This window comes from Glycine soja, chromosome 8 (assembly GCF_004193775.1).
Source record: "Glycine soja cultivar W05 chromosome 8, ASM419377v2, whole genome shotgun sequence".
NCBI lineage: Eukaryota > Viridiplantae > Streptophyta > Magnoliopsida > Fabales > Fabaceae > Glycine > Glycine soja.
This window is the reverse complement of record NC_041009.1, coordinates 46,652,078-46,671,427: the sequence shown is the minus strand read 5'-3', so window position 1 is coordinate 46,671,427 and position 19,350 is coordinate 46,652,078. Positions and strand designations below refer to the sequence as shown.

Below are 19,350 nucleotides of genomic sequence, written 5' to 3'. Positions count from 1 at the left end.
TAATGGATCCAATGAATTTAACGAGCTAGAGATGAGAAAGATGAAAAAGAAAAACAAATTCAAAAGGAAAAATGATTATATTCACAGGAGCAATCACTCTATTTTAAGATGCATCTTCATCAAACCAGCTTTCATGCTTCTTTTTTGTCTTTTAAATATTAACAGCTTGTTAGGCCACTTCCAGCAATGCAAGGGAGGAGACAAGATTAAAAATGGTAATAAAAGCACCAAAAGGATTTTTAGAAAATTACAGGCAAAGCTTGACCAAGTGCAAAGTATAAACATAAGCCTCTACCAATATGTGTTGGGTATTATAGTAATACAAGACCAAAATATCATCCTTTAGACTCCAAGGCTAAAAGTATCTTCTTTCTTGGTCCCTGAAATCAACAAAACAATCAGAATCGAAATAATAAACGCAGAAGGTATTAATAATTATTTAATTACTGTATCAAAACTAGAGCAGGTTCGATTGAAGAAATAAATAGGGATTATGAGTGAGGAATTCGCACTCCTTGCTGATACGTACCATTGGTATACCCATGGCCTTGAGATCCTCATCAGTCATATGATTGAGTGCAGTCATATCAACCTGAACAAATAGCTTTTAGTCATAAATATTAAAACTCTTTTAAGGTGCAATTAAAATTCAGTTATAATATTGAATTTTAGTCTAACTCTTAAGGGGTTAAATACAGGTATGACATACTTCTTCAGCCTGAAAACCTATGAGATACTTTTCGAGACCCAATGACTGCAAAAAATCATCCAGTGAAGCGTCAGCCTGTCAAACAAGAACCAGAATTTATGCTGAATTAGTTTTCCTCAAATAAAGAAAAGTATTGCCTAGCAAGGAAATTTAGGAGACAAAAAAAAACAGTACATTTCACAGAACTTATTTTGCATAAATGAATAAAATGTGGGACAGTTTCATCAATTGAAGGAGAAGATAATATAATCAAAATAGAGATAAAAAAAAGACTACAAAAAATTTAAAGGATTAAATACATTAAAAGAAACTTATTCTTACTTACTTCGTACCCCATTACCCAGAGGCTCTTCGCTATGCGAAGGTATGTCCAGGATTATTAGAATCCTGGTTTCCTCCATTGTTTTTATCTCATTAACCAACAGCTTGTTTGGATCACATACAAAATATGTCATCCACTTTCACTTTCAGCATCAAATAGCAAGTGTTCAGTTATTAGAATTTTTCACAGCCTGCCAGCAGTATCACTTTGCCCAGCAGATTGACAATTCAGTATGTAAATCTGACTGTTAGGACTTAGGACCATGGGGAAGTAGTTAGGAAAGTCAAAAGATTAATTACTGTCCTGCATCTTATCCTTATGCTTAAGAATTTCTAATGCTTCACAAATCCATCCTATTAAGAATTTAATTTAACTACATGTAACCCAGGAAAAAAAAACTACTACTTGCTACTCAGTTCTCGCTGTCCAAAAAAAAAACTTGCTTCTCAGTTTCCAATATTACAGAAATTTTCAACCTTACATAAAATCTTTGATACAATTATTTCCTAACCACCCCATCTATACAGCTTGATTTTTCTGATCAGCATAACATTAACAATTTTTGAAAAAAAAAAAAGCATATAGTATTACTAACATAAAAAAATGTAAGACAAAATTCTAGTCTCTGACTAACTTCAAGTGTGATGTGACTTTTCTGATTAGAAAAAGGTGAATTCAGCATATATAAAACAGGCAGAGAATTCCATATCCATTTTTGCCACTGTTACGCTAGACAAAGCAAGAAAGTGGCTAACACAATACCAGTTCAGTGAAATTAAATGAATAACTCTTGTGACCAAATACAGTTCTTGCTCATCACTCAAAACACCTCAAAGATTCAGATCAGTTCACTAATCTATAGAAACCAATGTATCCGATATATCATAGTAGTAATGTAATTAAAACTACTAATGCAGCACAGTCATCATCAGTTTTTATTTTTTTGGGTGGGGAGGGACAGAACATAACAAACACTACAATTGACATCCCTGCTACACCATTCTAGAAAATCTTGATCAGTCAATAAACAAAAAATGACAACTAATACCTTTCGGGACAACTTTTTAGTAGCTGATCTTTTGATATGTACTGCAGGCTCAACATCAATACTTTTACTGCCAGCTCTAGCAGCCACTTTAGGCTTTGGTGGGTCATAGTTTTTAGGTTGTTGAGTCATTGTCCCTGATAGCCTTTCACGGAGATCCCGCTCACCATGAACAGAACTTTTTCCAGTTTGACCTCCAGGATGAAGACCTTTCTTTTGAAGCTTCAGACGAAGATCTTGAGCAGTGACCTTGCGATCTTCACAAGTCATTAACACACAGTCAAAACCCATAAAATGAACTATCGGCATCCAACAAGAGCAGCAACTTATACTTGCATATGAGAATAACATAATCAATCCATACTAGAGAGCTGGGGTTCATCATCCTCATAGAGATCATGTTTCCACTTGTCATCTTCCCTCTGCCTGCAAAAATCATGATTTGGAATACATCACCATGCCTTTAGTTTAAATAAGCATTCAATTTTACAGGATGAACTTGCAACATAGGAGTTTCACAACTACGAAGCACAGACTCTGACAGAGACATGGACACAGGGACACCGCATACACACACAAAAAAAGAGATTCTAATTAAATGAAATATGAGTAATATATAACAAAATATCTAAATTGATGGTATATTCATCTTTTTAAACCAACATTCTATGTTTTTTTCAAGTGTATTAGCTGTGTAAAGGTGACAGTTTAAGTGTGCATGCCAACAAACAATAATTTTTGAATCAGACATCTAATATGAAGTGTCGAATAAGTGTTGTGTTGGAAATGTGTCCAACTCAGCAACACTTCGAACAAAAGAGGGGTCCATGCTTCATAGGTTCACAATGATAAACAATCAAGTAGAGCATAATAAATACACAATTAAAACAGAAATAACCCATCCAACGAATGAGCATTGCTCCAACAATAAATGGAAAAACATATTTGCTAATAGAGCAAGATCGCTCCATCCTTCCCACCTCATGAAATCAATCAATTTAATGAGTACGGTCGCAATTTAGACACCCACATTCATTGCAGTGTGCCAGAAAAGAAAAATCCAACAATTATAACCCCCCTCCCCCTGCCTCCCTCCACCATACTATAAACAATTTAATTTACAGTTTCAGGGTACAAACTATCCAAACACACCATCACCAAATACAAAGTATACAATCACATGACAAAACAGTAAACCACTAAATGGACAATTCCAATCAAATATCCTCACTGGTTAAATAGTCAAAAGCTCCAAGCCACTCAGACAATGTGAATCCAATAATCCTCTGATTGAACTACTGAAATCAATCCTCAATATCAGCCACTACATCATCATAAATCCCCACCCGAGCCAAGTATTTACCCACAATTTCACCTATGAAGGCATCCTCCCAGGTCCAGAGCTCCAGGCCAAGGCAATTCCACAATTGCTCAATCGTGCACTTAGAATATCAAACAAATAAACAAATCCACCTAACACCATCATTAACCTAACTCATGAACCCTTATCACCACAATTCCTAACTACCACTAGGAAGGGACTTTCAAAAAGATAAAGTGAAACCCTCACAAAATCACAGCAAGATCAAGAGGCTACTAGCACAAAAGCTAGCACACACCATCCAACACATCAAGAATGTGACTCAACACACCACCAAACCCACCAATATAATAATACAAAACGTGTGAAAATCTATCAGGTCTCCATGCTGCTGCAGTTAGAATAAAGATGAGTGAGTGGCTTTGTTCGTCACAGGAACCAAACGGGTCACGTTTGGTTTGGATACATTTATACCGAATGTTGAATTTAGGTAATGTTGGGGAATAAACAATTCATTCTCAATTAACTTACTTTTCTGAAAATAAAATTACTGAGAATAGAATTTTCTAAAAAACTATAAAGACTTGAATCCACTTTAGGTCCCCATAGTTTAGCGATTGATTATGCAATTTCGGTCTCCCAAAATTTTGTATTGTACATTTGGTTCCCATGTTTTTTAAATTAGGAATGTGGGTCTACCACTCTACGTCTCTACCATTAGGCTACAATCCAATTTTTTAACAAAAATGGCTAACGTGACTCTGACATGGTGATGCGGCAGACGACGTAGTAAATGGCACATGTGCCTGCGTGTGGCACTGGCGGACCAAAATTGCACAATGGTGATACTTTAGACAATGGTCACACTCTAGGGACCAAAATTACACAATTGTGGCACTTTAAAGATAAAATTGCACATCTAACTTTGCCTTAATTTTTATTTTATTTTCTTTAGCTTTCTTATTCAATTTTAAAATCATCAAATTTAAACTGAACCCCCCAAAACCATCCTAGGAAGATCAACAGACCACTATAGCATAAAAGGCTAAATGCTAGCCCACACCATCTGAAAATCAAGAATGTGACTCAACACAACACCAAATCCACCAATATTAAGCACACCAAGTCACCACCAACGAAAATATATTTTTCCACAGTGAAAACGGTTCACATGCAATAATAGTATCACTAACAACAATAATACAAGAACCTCTTTCCCGTAATTCTGTGTTGGCGAGTAGAATCAGTGCTAAAATTCCCATCAAGGCGTTCCTTCACTGATCTCCGAGTTCCACTCTCCACCCGATCAGCATACATCCTTTGCGTTAGTCCCAAATCAAAACCTAAACAGGAACACTTATTCGGTTGCAGAGGAGAGGATATTGAAGGTGCAGGAACCCAAATTGTGACAACGGTTGCGGAGAATCAAAACCCTAACTCCGTTTAATCGAATTGAGTATCGAGTTTGATGGGAAAAGAATCAGTGGATAGGGTTTCTGGGAGATTGCAAATTCCACACGAAAAAGAAAACGAAAACAAATGGAGAGAGAGAGAGGAAATTTGGCGGTGTGAGAGAGTTGGGAAATGCGAGAGTGCTTATCAGGTCTGCATGTGGTCGCAGTTAGAAGAAAAGAGTGAGCGAGTGCTGGTGTTCGTCCCAGGACAGGAACCAACTAGGTAGCGTTAGGTAATGCTCGGGAATAAACAATCATTCTCAATTAACTTATTTTTCTGAAAATAAAATTATTATGAATAGATTTTTTTTAATAAAATTATAAACCCTAAAATCCAGATTCGGTCCCTAGTTTCGCAATTATGCATTTTTGGTTTTAATTTTTTTTATTATATATTTGGTCTGAATATTTTCTAAATTAAGCAACCTTGATCTAGTGTTGGGTCAAGTTTGAGTCCCGACTAAAGGGGTGTCGGTGTTATTAAACTCATATCGGATCGATTGATTCGATCATTTAGCTCAGAAATCAGGTCATGTCTATAAAAAAATTTATTATATATTTAATCCACATGTTTTCTAAATCAAACAAGGTTGATTTAGTGCAGGACGACCCTGAGCCCTGTCTAGAGACGCGACCAATGTTATTAAACTCATGTTGTTTCAATCAGTTAGCTTGAAAATTAGACCTATGGTTAGTCCGATCACGTCTTCGGATTGAAATTGCAGGTAACTCGTATAACTTGACATAGTATACAATGTTTGTCTTGATAATCTCTCACCCTTGAATCACATGCGATCCACCGTTGCCTTGGGATAATGCCTAACCAACTCCCTTATTTTCCAACAATGAAGTATTGAAATTCCTTTAAAGAGTTAATATCTTCCAATAAATAATTTTTTATGCTCATGAGTCGACTTGTATAACTTGGCATAGTGTACAATGCTTGTCTTGATAATTTCTCACCCTTCATTGCCATATGATAATGTCCAATCAACTCTCTCATTTTTTCAACATTAAAGTATTGAGATTCTTTTAAAGAGTTAATATCTTCCAATAAATAATAATTTATGCGCATGGATGTGATCAAATTCATAATCGCACACTTAAACAACAAGATTATCTACTGATTATGTCACACTGTTTTAATAGTATCACAATTTTTTATATATTTGTCATCTTTCAAAACAAATTATATTTTAAGACTTAAATACTTCTTTTTTGTCTATGTAATTTTGTGTTTTTTATTTTCGTTTTGTAATTTTATTTTTTTATTTTAATCCTTTTAGTGTTTGTTTTATTTTCAAATATTTGTTGAACATAAAAAAAAAAAACAAAATCTTTCTATTTTCTATGGATTTTCTTTCTTCCCATGTGTCATAAGTCATAATCGGGACGCCATCGAACCGCCTGATTTGGATTTTATTTCTTTCTTCCCAAATTTAATCATAAGCTTCACATCCTCCTTTCCCTCTCTTCTTGAACAGCTTGATTTGAATTTTTGGATTTTCCCTGATATCAATATGTGAAATCGATATAAACTTACAGCTTTGGAGGCATTTAGAGATTTATATCGTTGCCGCTCTTAACCACTTGTTAAATGCAATGCTTATTAGCTGAGAATACCAGATTTAATCAAAATGTAAAAGATATAGTCAATTCCAGAACACATTGTTCAACACTGCAATGTACACACTCACTCTCAAAGACACAATTCTGGGCCACATAAAGAGATGTTTCAGCCCAAAATCACTAGAATCGGTATATGCCTCCATGATCAAGACTAATACCACCCAAGATTGCTTCTTGGTGAATCAATTTATAAGTGCATGTTCAAACCTTTCATGCATTAATTTGGCAGCTTCAGCTGTTGCAAACGTGCAAAATCCTAATGTTTTGGTTTTCAATGCATTGATTAGAGGTTGTGTTCATTGCTGCTACTCAGAGCAGGCTTTGGTGCATTATATGCACATGCTGAGGAACAATGTCATGCCCACCAGCTATTCCTTTTCATCTTTGATCAAAGCTTGCACTTTGTTGGTGGATTCAGCTTTCGGCGAAGCTGTTCATGGCCATGTTTGGAAACATGGGTTTGATTCTCATGTGTTTGTGCAGACTACTTTGATTGAGTTTTATTCAACTTTCGGTGATGTGGGTGGCTCAAGAAGGGTGTTTGATGATATGCCTGAAAGAGATGTTTTTGCTTGGACGACGATGATTTCGGCTCATGTTCGGGATGGGGATATGGCTTCTGCAGGCAGATTGTTTGATGAGATGCCTGAAAAGAATGTAGCTACATGGAATGCCATGATTGATGGGTATGGAAAATTAGGGAATGCTGAGTCTGCTGAGTTTTTGTTTAACCAAATGCCTGCAAGGGATATTATTTCTTGGACAACCATGATGAATTGCTATTCTCGGAACAAAAGGTATAAAGATGTGATAGCACTTTTTCATGACGTGATTGACAAAGGAATGATTCCTGATGAAGTGACTATGACCACCGTCATTTCAGCATGTGCTCATCTGGGTGCCCTTGCCTTAGGAAAGGAGGTACACCTTTATTTGGTGCTGCAAGGATTTGATCTTGATGTGTACATTGGATCTTCATTGATTGATATGTATGCAAAATGTGGGAGCATCGATAGGGCCCTTTTGGTGTTCTACAAATTGCAAACTAAAAACCTGTTTTGTTGGAATTGTATCATTGATGGGCTTGCAACACACGGGTATGTGGAAGAAGCACTAAGAATGTTTGGTGAAATGGAGAGGAAAAGAATCCGGCCAAACGCAGTTACATTCATTAGTATCCTTACTGCTTGCACACATGCAGGATTTATAGAAGAGGGTCGTCGCTGGTTTATGAGCATGGTACAGGATTATTGTATCGCACCTCAAGTTGAACACTATGGATGCATGGTTGACCTATTGAGCAAGGCTGGTTTGCTTGAGGATGCTTTAGAGATGATCAGAAACATGACAGTTGAACCTAATTCTTTTATATGGGGTGCCTTATTAAATGGGTGTAAGCTTCACAAAAACTTGGAAATAGCTCATATTGCGGTTCAAAATCTGATGGTTTTGGAGCCAAGTAACAGTGGTCATTACAGTCTCCTTGTTAACATGTATGCTGAAGAAAATAGGTGGAATGAGGTTGCAAAGATTCGGACAACCATGAAGGATCTGGGTGTAGAGAAGAGATGTCCTGGATCTAGCTGGGTTGAAATCAATAAGACAGTTCATCTATTTGCAGCTTCTGATACATATCACCCTTCTTATAGTCAACTTCACTTGTTGCTAGCTGAACTGGATGACCAGCTGAGGCTAGCAGGCTATGTCCCTGAACTGGGGTCTATTTTATAATGACTTAAACTCTTCCATGTACGAGAATCCTTATAAGGAGGATAGATATCTTTAGGATAGAAAGGTTGAGGTTATAATGCAATTTGTACACAGTGAAGTAAATGGAGAAAAACCTTGATAACTCCTTGCAAGGTATACTCAAAAAATTTCTTATTCTCTTGTCTGCCCTGTCAAATATTGTCTTCTGATTGCTGAAGCAGGAAGTTAAAAATTAGATGTTTTATTTTTCATCATGTGCAGCGGTAAAGTTGTGCCTTGGTGACTTGTTGGTCATGGGTTCGAATCCGGAAACAGCCTCTTTGCATATGCAAGGGTAAGGCTGCGTACAACATCCCTCCCCCATACCTTCGCATAGCGAAGAGCCTCCGGGCAATGGGGTACGAAGTTTTTTATTTTTCAAAGCATCCTCAATATTGTTTTCAAAGCATGCTAGTCTTGTTTTTATTTACTGCTTTTATGTTCCTGAACAGAAACTTAAAAGTACTGTCTCTATGCAGGTATTTTGGCTATTGAAAGAAACTTGTTCTTGGAAACTATTAATCATTCATTTTACAAGAACCTAGAGGCTAGAACTCAGCCAATCTGTTTGTGATTATATTCCGTACAAACATTATGTTGACTCCAAAATGCACTCTCTAGGTGTATAACTGTTTGAAACTTTCATTCAGTCCATAAATAAAATGAAGGGGGAAAATGAAGTTGAAAATACCAATATTGACTCTAGGGATATATTGATTTCGTTTGAGAACAACTTTTCCATTATTCTTTCAACAGATTTCTTTTTTGGAAAGGGACAGAAATTTAATTCAGCCATCATAAAAGTCGTTTTCAAAACATTGTATTTCAGAATCAATTTAATTTTTTTTAAAAGGGACAGAAATTTAATTCAGTCATCATAAAAGTATTTTTCAAAACTTTGTCTTTCAGAATCAATTTAACCGAAGCAATCGTATATAAAAAAAAAGAGCTATCCATTTTTTTTTTGGTAAAAAGCTATCCATTAATTTCGTATTAAAAAAACAAATATTAACTATTACCTTAATGACACTAGGAAAGAACTTAAAAAAACTTATTCCAAATGTCCTTAGACACTAATTAAAGAACTTAAAAAATTCCAAAGACATTAATTAACCAGATCATTAAAGAAGCAAAAAACCTTGCATTAGTTTGATAGGAGCCAGGCAGATGCTGACCCCACTACCTCAAATTATGATGTAAGCTCTCCTACTTGAGAATAACAACCCTCCTAAGTACAATGGAGGTCATCAGACTCGCCATGGACCTTCATGATCATCCATTGACCCCATTCAAGTAATTAAATACAAATGTCTTAATCAAGTTTAATTTATAGACTCTCCTCTATCAACAGCCTTCATTTACATACGATGTGGGATTCAATCGGGCACAGTATAAAATTCCCATCTTATGATGGTTTGAGCTATTCATCTCATTACTTCTCTTTTATTTGTACCACATCACATTTGTTGATGATTTAATTATTATTCACAACCCGATGCATTGCAGTTATGCATCAGATTAATATAGATACAAGACTATTAATAGTTTTAAGAAAAAATAAAGTTGCTTTTACTAATTAAAAAAATAATGAACAGTATATACAATGCACCTCTTATTCAGGAGATCCAATCAACTGTCAATAGAGATTGGAATCATGTTTCACTCATTCCCTCAGAGAAGAAAACAAATGTGCTGATTGGTTAGCCAAAACCGGTTCTGATTCAGATACTGCTTGTATTACCTAGTCCAGTTTCCACCCGGGCTACAACCTCTCTTAGCTGCAGATGTTATAGGCATATTTTTTGTTAGAGGTTCTTTGCTTTTTCTGCTTTTGGCTTTCTCTTTTATTCCCACTGATAAAAAAAATGAAGCATATCTACTAATTCAAATTGTGTAAACTTTAGTCCAGGATTTAGATTAGTCACAAAGATAACTTTGACGCATAAAGCTTTCTCCATATATTTTAACTATTAAGTTTTTCTGAATGAAATATGTAATCTAATCTCTTACATGTGATTCTGATGCATAAATAAATTATATAGACAAAAACATACAGAAGTCTAAAATAACATACTGCTGCACTAACTGCTCTCAAAAACTTGTAGAATTATTAAGCCAATAAAATGTATTTTATGGATTTCTAACCTGACATGCAATGGGCGCAGTTATCAGAGCCTACAATATTACTCCGTACAGAATTTTATATGCATAAGATGGAATGGCACGATAAGAAAGTTGTAATTCAAGAAACATTTTTTCTAATTCTTGAGAAGAATTTGTCCCACCGATAATCCTTCAAGGCTTCAAATAAAACATATTCATCCAAACAATAAAAGAAAGTGGTAAAGCAGAAAACTAGATGGGGTTGTCAAGCAATGATCTAATAACAAAATTGTAAACAAACTGAAAAAAGAACAGCAAAATTTATAACGTTGACCAGAGTTATTTTGGACAATCTTGCAGTTTCAAAAAGGTGCAGAAAATAACCATTTTTTCCCAAAATTAAGATGATTTTGTGACAACACGGGATGGTCCTGATTGGATCTCATCCCCCCAAACTTTGTTTATCAATGCATCTCAGTCTTTCCTCAACTCTTATGTCCTAATGGTTGAGCATGAAGGTTTGGTTGTCTTCCAAGAATCAGTCATATTCAAGTAATAGATCTGCAGGTTGCTTTTGGAGGGAAGCAACATGTACTTTTGCATTCTCGACTCTCTTATCCTTCTCCTCCTCAGATTCTTATTTTATCTTTTCAAAGTTTCTGCCCCCGCTTTTTTATCTCCTTTAAAGATTTTTCATCCTTTTCTTTAAGCTTGGACAGTTTCTCTTTTAAGGTTTTCCAAATCTTTTTTTGAAGCTCCCTGATTATTCCTCAAATTAATAACTTTATGAAGCTACTTATCTCTAACCACTACAAAACAAAATGCAGTAGTGATCAGCAAAACCGTAAGGGCAGGAAGCAAGGGGCATTAGGATGGACCAAACAAATAAGCATAATAATACAGTACATTGGCATGGAGAATGTAATGTTAGCATGAATTTCTACTTTCATAAGCCTTTTCCACCTAGTTACAAAGACATTAATGATATCAATAAGTTGTCCCCCTTGACCCTCCCCCCTAACACTTGGAAAAAAAAAAAAAAACTGTAATATGCTTTTACCGCAACATTTCACCAAAAGAGACTCAAAAGCTCTTCAGAAGATTGTGTTGCAGTAAAGGCAACATCAAAACTACAAATGATGAATTAGCTTTTTTAAAGTTTCTGACAGAAATGAACCTTCTACCAAATACACAAAGTGCTCAAAGTTACACTTATAAATCATTGAACTAAATTGAAGGGGGCTGCGCGAACGCAAGCTCCCACTACCACAAATTATGATGTAGGCTCTCCTACTTGAGGAGACCTTAGACTGACACCCCTCCTAAGTGCAATGGAGGTCATCAATCTAGGCCATGGACCTTATTGATCATCCATTGACCCCATCCAGGTAAGTATGTTTCAATGTTGCTAATCAAGTTTAATTTATAAACTCTCCCCTATTTACACTCTTCATTTACATTTAATGTGGGACTCAACCTAACTTCATCTTGCTACTATAAAATTTGAACTTAATCTTCCTACTTTCTTCTTTTTTGTATATTACATCATTTGATGATTTTATTTACAATCAGGCACAGTAATGCATATAATCATACAACAACAAACATGTTAGCAATGATCAAAACAAAGAAAAGGGTAGAATTGTTTTTTCTCTATGTGCAATACCAAATTGTCCCAACCAAGCAATGAGTACAGTTATTCCTCACAGAATTATATTTTTTTTGCATAAAATCAAATGGAAAGGTGCTCCGAGTCACAGTTACAAAGTTGAACTTCTGTAGTTGATAGATCACAGATCATTATTTTTATTGGAGGGAACAAATGAACAATAGATAATCAACACCATGGCAGGAATGTGAATTCTGCTAATTCTAAAATCTGCCACAGTTTCATTATTTATTTGACAACAAGAATCTCACAAAAATATTCTTGATAATGATGGACGAGCAATTATTCTGCGGATGATACATCCTACAATTGTATGGTAGTCTGGTGTAAGTTTCATCATCCCCTCCCATTCCATTTTCTCTATATGCCCACACAGATACATAATAGCATATACCTTTTCAATGAATGGTGTTGTTGCAATTTAGTTATACACAGAATATGAACCGAGAATGCTACTCATATGGGATTGAGTTTTTATTTCTGATGCCATATCGATATTCAATTTACGTCACAGTTGCATTTCTTATACTTGTATTGTAGCTGTCACTAAAAGTTCTATGTTGATTTGCATGCAGAAGAGAAGGCATGACCCCAAAGTTAAAGGAAGACATGTGATCACATTGTATATCCTGCAAACATCAAAATTATGAAAGTTGATTTCATACTTTTGTTAGCTTATTGAGGGATGAGTTCAAAACCTCTATTTCAAAATAAGATCACACAAGTTCAGATGTGAATTGTCTTATGATGATTCGATGTAATTGAACAATGATGTAGAAATGGGTGTGCTTATGAAGTTTACATTCTATAATACTCGGATTAAATGAAATTTTCCATGATTTGCACCTATTTGCTATTTTTTTTTCTTCATTGAATGGAACTAACATGGCAATATGGCATGGAGACCGATGTGCTCATTGAGACTCCGTGAAATTAGTAGCTTTTGGATCTTAGCAGTTTATAGCATATTGTTCAACTTTTTTCCTTTTTAAATACCCGACATTGCTATGTACCCCTTTGGCCTTCTCACTCTCGGAGAAAGCTCACGAAAGTTGAAATCCCTTCTGTCACACAAATCCTTGCAAAACACAACATTTTGCTCACTAGATACTAGTTAGTATTCTCTTCAGCCTCTCTTTCCTCATCTGGTTCATGTGTTAAAAAATCCTTATCTTGCTTCCAGCCCCCGTTCACTTAATATGTTAGATTCTGTCCGGGTTTAGTGTTAGATTCATACGTTTGCTCTAAATTCATATGTAATCAGATGCTTGTTCTTCGTTTAGTACGTAATGACTCTCTAGCTAACACTAGCGATTTTCGTTCATTTGATTGCTTTAATGGAAGATTATAGGTCTTTAAATGCAAATATAGATACACAATTTTGAAACCCCCATAATCATATGAAAAATTAACATAAAAAAAATTGTTTCACTCATCCAGTCATCCATTCCCGTTAGACTGTAACGAGTTTTTTGCATGTCAAGATTTTATAGAAACATCTAATCGCTTTCCATCGTTAAAGAATTACTATTAGGAAAAAATAGAGAAATAGAGAAAACATAGCCAATTAGTTGCATTCTCTCCACATTTATCTGTCTTCTAGTGATTAATCAATTTCATCATTTCAAAGCAACATTGTATTCTCAGATATTTGCAGTTCCTGCGAAAAATGAAATAGATAAAATTTCCTCATATTGTTTGCTCCACCAATAAGGTTCTACAGACTACAGGTTCAGTGAGTAGAGGTGGGAAAAATAAGAATTAGAATGGACGTAAATATCAAATATTAAAATAAGAAATCTAGTCAATGGCATCGCTTTCATTCACAACATGATTTTAGATCACAGTAGCACGAAGATACTAGATTGATACATTTCACAGATTAGTAATGAGATTTTTCAATAACTCAAGTATGAATTTTTAGTAAAGAGCATTTTCCCTCAATCTACTCATAACTATGGTACAACCAAAAGCCGCCATGCCAACATTGCCTTGCTCCAATTATATCACATGTCACGTAAGCATCGTGTCAACATTGTCATTTTCAACAGAATTCACAACGCAGCAGGTCTTGGGAAGAGAAAGGAAGGAGGCTTTACTTGGGTTGAAGTTGAAGTGCTTCACCACACGCTAGGCCCCAAATCCCAGGAAACTAGCTTCATCTTGTTATCACTGCTCAACAGATTTATGAAACTTTTACTTTGTCCTTCGATGCCAAGTACTTCTTTTTTTCTTGCTTGTACCTTTTCCATTCTCGTAAAGCAGCTAGGAGGACATGCATAGTAACTGGCAGAAAAAATGGCTACAAGGATAGAAGGACAAAAGAGTCATGACAATTAATTGCAGCTAAAAATTGGGTCTCAACTCAAGTCCCATGAACTGCTCATTGATCTCATTTTCACAGCAAGAGACAGTATCAACAAAAATTATGATGTTGGCAAAGAAACAGAGAGAACTTAGAATTACATAAATTCATAAAAAAAAAACACTTAGAATTACATAAAGAACAAAGTAAAGCAAATTCCAAATAAAGGCTAGGAGAACATTCAATTCAAGCTTCCGTAAATGAATCTTTTTATGGACACCATGGTTCTTCCAATATCTTAATATATTACTTCTTTCATGTATGATAAAAATCTTGTCAAATTAAACAAGAATCATGTCCAAAGCATAATCTACATTCCTAATAAGTAATAATGCATGCCAAAATGCAAAGATGACCATGAATATGGAGTAATCATCCAAAGGTCAACTGTATCAATCCACAGAAGCCACTATAGTCTATAGGGCATAGAGAAGAGTTCAAGGACAAACCGAATAGATGGCAAAACAATGCTCAAACGAATAATAGCTTATGGACATAATTGATGGATGAAAAAAGGCATCCTCTGCCAGAGATCTTGATTGTCTTGATGATACTGACAAGGAAAGAGATTAATCATATTTTAGAAGTAGAAATCAGGCAGTAAATCATCATCAAAGTTGGTAACAAGATTTTGAAATCACATAAAGTCTATGAAAAGTGTACCAGCTGAAGCATCATATATTCCAATAGATGCATTACTTTGAGCAGATTTTGCAGCCTCAAGAGAAAACTTAACCTGCTCAAAGACCATCAAATATTGAGAAGAAAGGGTATTCCACAACATCATTTAGAAACTAAAGATTAGACAGAAAACATTTTTGTATCAGTATTCAATACATCAGGCAAAGTGATTATATACAACTGACTGAATTATATCAATACAGCTGAAATTTAGAGTACCGTGTTTTTTACCAAAATCTGAAATTATATATCATAGACTTAAAGATCTTTGCAACTAATAAAGCAAAGGAAAAAAACTAACACATACACTAAACCCAGCAGTTCAACACCCTATAAGCTAATAGCATATGATGGACATCATAATAGTATCATCCAACATAAGTCTAACAAAGAATCAAGAAGCATTTACTCCAACAAATCACCTGTTTTCCAATCTCATCCATGATAATCATCCTTGGCAATGACTGTACCTGCATGGAATGAAAGTTTGACAATATTTGAATAAACGATAGCCAGCTGAAACAGACTGATGGAGAAACTTAATTGACAAACATACCAATCTAGAAAGTGATCCAAGCGTAGTAGCACATGACTGAAGATTAAAGCATATATGCTTCCGTGACAAAACATCCAACTCCCTATACACAAATCCCCACAAGAATAACTACACAGTGTTTTAATACTTACACGAAAAAGAAAAAAAATATACACATGCACACAACAGAAATGTAAGGAATTTCCAATTATGCTGCCATTCCAAGCTAAATGTGTAATGGCATCAAACAGTACCATGTGGTCTAGGGTCAATCTATTAATTGGCAACTACAAGGTTGAGTCTAAAGATTCAGACACATGTTAAAAGATAGCATAAAACATATCATATAAATGATGTATAGTGCTCAATGATGATTTTAAACTAGAAATTTTGACAAAACAAAGAGAAATCTCTCACCATACCATATATCCATATGCCATGTCATAAGTTAGAAGGAAAACAAAGCATTCATAAAATATGTAGTTAATAATTGCTGAAGAGCAGAAAAAGGACTATTGTTCTTACCATTCTGTGAAACCTCTTTCACTGCCTAGGAGAATGGATGCACCTGACTTACCAACATAAAGGTTATCAGACTTCAGACCAAGGAGTTGCCGCAACTGCCCCATGAGAACTTCAAAAAGCTTCTGGAGATCCTGTTTCAGAATAGGCATGCTTCAATGTTTGAAAAGAGAATTTATTATAATCTACAAGACTGTGACTATATGTGCATGTCTAGATTAGCTTAATATGGAGAAATAATACCATTTTTTGCCAGCTTCATGAGCATATATTTTTAAATGATTATTTACTAAAACTAAGCAATTGCCAAACATGCATAAGTATATCTGCATAAATAAGTAAATAACTGGCATTAAATTCTTTATTTTATAAAAAAAAATGATTTTCCAAATAACTGAAATATTATGCCTTAAAATGAAAATCTATCAATTATTACTTTGAAGCGAATCAAGGCTGGAAGTGTGTATCAGTGTATCACACATGCAATAAAAAGTTCCAAAATACTTGTGTACAGCAAATGTAAACAATGAGAAGCAATTATTGTTAACAACATAGAGTGCCAACTAATGAGTAAAAGACAAACCTGAGAAGAAATCGTATGTCTAACTGGATCCCTACTTTCCAAATCTTTTATACAGCTTCGGGGATTCCAGACAACGACACCTCCCCACATCTGCAACATTCCAGAATAGGTGCTTCATAATGTTACAGACTTGGTAATTTTGTAAGATTATAATACAAAGAGTGTCTAAGGAAATTTTGAAGGTAAGATGAATAACTGGAGATATAAAGCCGTTAGTTTTAGAGATCTCCCCACTTGAAAGCTCCAGTTGAAGAGGACACTCCTTTGCAGATGGTATATACCTGAAATAAAGAGGAAGCTTAAAATGTAAGCCTGTCTTACAGCATAACATAATAAACAAGCTGGAATCAGACACTTGAGAATATGTGTATCGGTAAGAGAATGAATCAGAAGTAATTTCATCCCCCCCCCCCCCCATTTAATACAAAATCTATATACTGTAGATTGAATAAAAACAAATTCTATGTTCAGGTTTGTGGCAATCAAAAAGAAAATAAATGTAGGTTCAAGTTAAAGTAATATACACCACGAGTTGCAATACTTTTGACCTTCCTCCAGCTGCAACAGAAGTATCCAAGTGCCACTCATTTGAATTCACCTGTTTCAGACAGAAACATTCATGTCATAAATATACTGTTATAGTATCTCACCAGATACGAGAAATGTTGGAAAAATATGACAAGGAAAATATAAAAGGACAGCATAGGAGGTTTCTCATAATAAAGTATATAGCTTTAATCAAATCTAAAATTAAAAAGAAATCAAACATAACTTAAAAGATAAAGAAACCCCTGAATGACAAATATATCACATTTTATAAGCTAGAATCATGCTAATATGTCATGTGCTATGGTGGAAAGTTACATCATCTATCCAATTGATATAAGTTTCCATAGTTACAAGTTAGACCTAAATGCATTGAAATCGTATTCAAATAAACGGAATATTAAATGATAATTCAAAGCCATAGTTACAACATACAAAGAAAGGAAGATCCTCGGTTCTAAATATGTGGCTGCCATGCTTATCATCCCAGTTAGAAAATGAAGACTTTGGTGTATGGTACAAAACCTGCCAAATAGGAGGAACAATAAATCATTTAATCTATGGTATCCAATGACTCTTGAAATTGTTACATTTATGAGATTTCACCTGGCTTTCAACAGTGATGTTTGCTATAGGTTGTAAAGCCTCAATCACAGGCCACAACAAAGTCTCATCAATTTCGCGAAAATTCCTATAATATGATCGTCACAAAAACTTCAAATTGATACTATTCAAAAGATACATAAGCAAATATTCCAGACCTGACAGGAAAAGACAGCCCTACATTATATAGCAGGTTGATTGAATATTTAACATCAGCATCATTAATATTTGCCTTTAACCCACCATAAAATCACCAACTCTGGCACTAGTTGAAGCATTTACATTCTCTATCTGCCACAATTTTCAAAAGTACATATTTTACAATTACACTAGGGTTGTTTCATTGGTCCATTAAAATGCACAGCTATGCACCTTATCTCCAAAAGTATCAACATGCCAACAAGTTTTTTCTACTAAGCCATCAGCTTGCGAATAATTCCATCCCTCAGAACTAATTTGTATAAATGAAAACTTTCAAGCACCAATGCAACACAAGCAGCACCTTTGACAAATCAAATCACACATCAACTTTTTACAACGCAAACAAAACCTCAATCATTCCATTTCACAATTCATACCAATCATATATCCAATCTCGAGGGTCTGCATTGAGCAAACTGAAAGAGAGAACAATCCTCCCATCAGCACCAACAGGCATAAACTCGCTGCGAACCGAACCCTCCTCGTCCCGACCATTAACAAAAACCTCTACAAAGATCTCAGCCGCACGCCACACCGCCTCCTCCTCCTCAACCCGCCCCACGATCCACGCATGCCTATGCTTCCCCACCACACTCCTCACCTCCCCCTCTTCATTCACCACCACAACACTATACATATTCCCTCCTCCATACTCACTCACCACACTCTTCACCAATTCATCAGCATCCTCGTCATTACCCCGCAACTTCCCGCCAAAATCGACCGCATCAATGCCTCCCCCGCCCACCGCCACGGAAACAGAGTAGTTACCACCACATCCGCCGCAATCGCCGCCGTGACTTAGGTCCGACATTTTTCTCTCAATCGCGGCTCCTACATTTCCGTTTGAAACCATGAAATCGAAGCCGATGAATATGGCTAGAAAGCGGCATGGGAAGGACAAGGGTTTGGATTCGATTTGGGAGGAGAAGGAGTCGACTCGATCGAACGGGAGCGGCGCGCGGTAGATTTTAACGGATTTCCACAGAAGAGGAAAACCTTCCAACACCAAAAACAAAGAAATAAACAGTGAAATAGTTGAAGATGAGAAAAGTGTGTTTGAGTGTGTGAGAGAGGAAGGAACCTAGGATGAATGAGAAGAGCACAGTGACGCTGATGATGAGGCGTTTGACGCCGGGTTTTGTGTTTCGCGTGGTTTTCGGAGTTTGGGTGTTTTCTTCGACGGGATTTGAAGTCGGTGGCGAATTGGAGATTTCCGCCATTGTTGATCCCAGGTTTTGCAGCTTCAAGAGATGCACATGCAAGCGGCTGAAGTGACCTTTATATTAGAGTGTTTAAATTATATGAAATGT

General features: G+C 35.7%; 3 protein-coding genes, 1 non-coding gene and 1 pseudogene across 4 annotated transcripts; 1 reads left to right on the top strand and 4 right to left on the bottom strand.

Annotated features, from left to right (window-relative positions):
- Positions 1–101: 101 nt before the first annotated feature.
- LOC114423723 (ankyrin repeat and SAM domain-containing protein 6-like) lies at positions 102–5,102 on the bottom strand. The gene is made up of 6 exons (XM_028390583.1): positions 4,608–5,102; positions 2,441–2,502; positions 2,080–2,333; positions 710–784; positions 530–592; positions 102–380 (listed from the first exon to the last, which is right to left on the bottom strand). Exons 1-6 carry the CDS (start codon positions 4,712–4,714, stop codon positions 336–338), a joined length of 606 nt encoding a protein of 201 aa, XP_028246384.1. The 5' UTR covers positions 4,715–5,102; the 3' UTR covers positions 102–335.
- Positions 5,103–6,253: 1,151 nt separating this feature from the next.
- Positions 6,254–8,931, top strand: LOC114423722 (pentatricopeptide repeat-containing protein At1g06143). Its single transcript, XM_028390582.1, has one exon. It carries the CDS (start codon positions 6,535–6,537, stop codon positions 8,209–8,211), a length of 1,677 nt encoding a protein of 558 aa, XP_028246383.1. The 5' UTR covers positions 6,254–6,534; the 3' UTR covers positions 8,212–8,931.
- Positions 8,932–9,382: 451 nt separating this feature from the next.
- On the bottom strand, positions 9,383–9,530 carry LOC114424805 (annotated as a pseudogene).
- A 2,037-nt stretch (positions 9,531–11,567) lies between these two features.
- LOC114424871 lies at positions 11,568–11,728 on the bottom strand. The gene has a single exon (XR_003669161.1). It is a non-coding gene; the product is annotated as a U1 spliceosomal RNA (small nuclear RNA).
- A 2,040-nt stretch (positions 11,729–13,768) lies between these two features.
- On the bottom strand, positions 13,769–19,308 carry LOC114423721 (GPI transamidase component PIG-S-like). The gene is made up of 13 exons (XM_028390581.1): positions 19,122–19,308; positions 18,415–19,036; positions 17,840–17,924; positions 17,669–17,758; positions 17,212–17,285; positions 16,884–16,968; positions 16,688–16,777; positions 16,108–16,238; positions 15,604–15,685; positions 15,470–15,517; positions 15,030–15,102; positions 14,816–14,919; positions 13,769–14,303 (listed from the first exon to the last, which is right to left on the bottom strand). The coding sequence occupies exons 1-13, from the start codon at positions 19,258–19,260 to the stop codon at positions 14,187–14,189; spliced, it is 1,740 nt and encodes a 579-aa protein (XP_028246382.1). The 5' UTR covers positions 19,261–19,308; the 3' UTR covers positions 13,769–14,186.
- Positions 19,309–19,350: the final 42 nt, after the last annotated feature.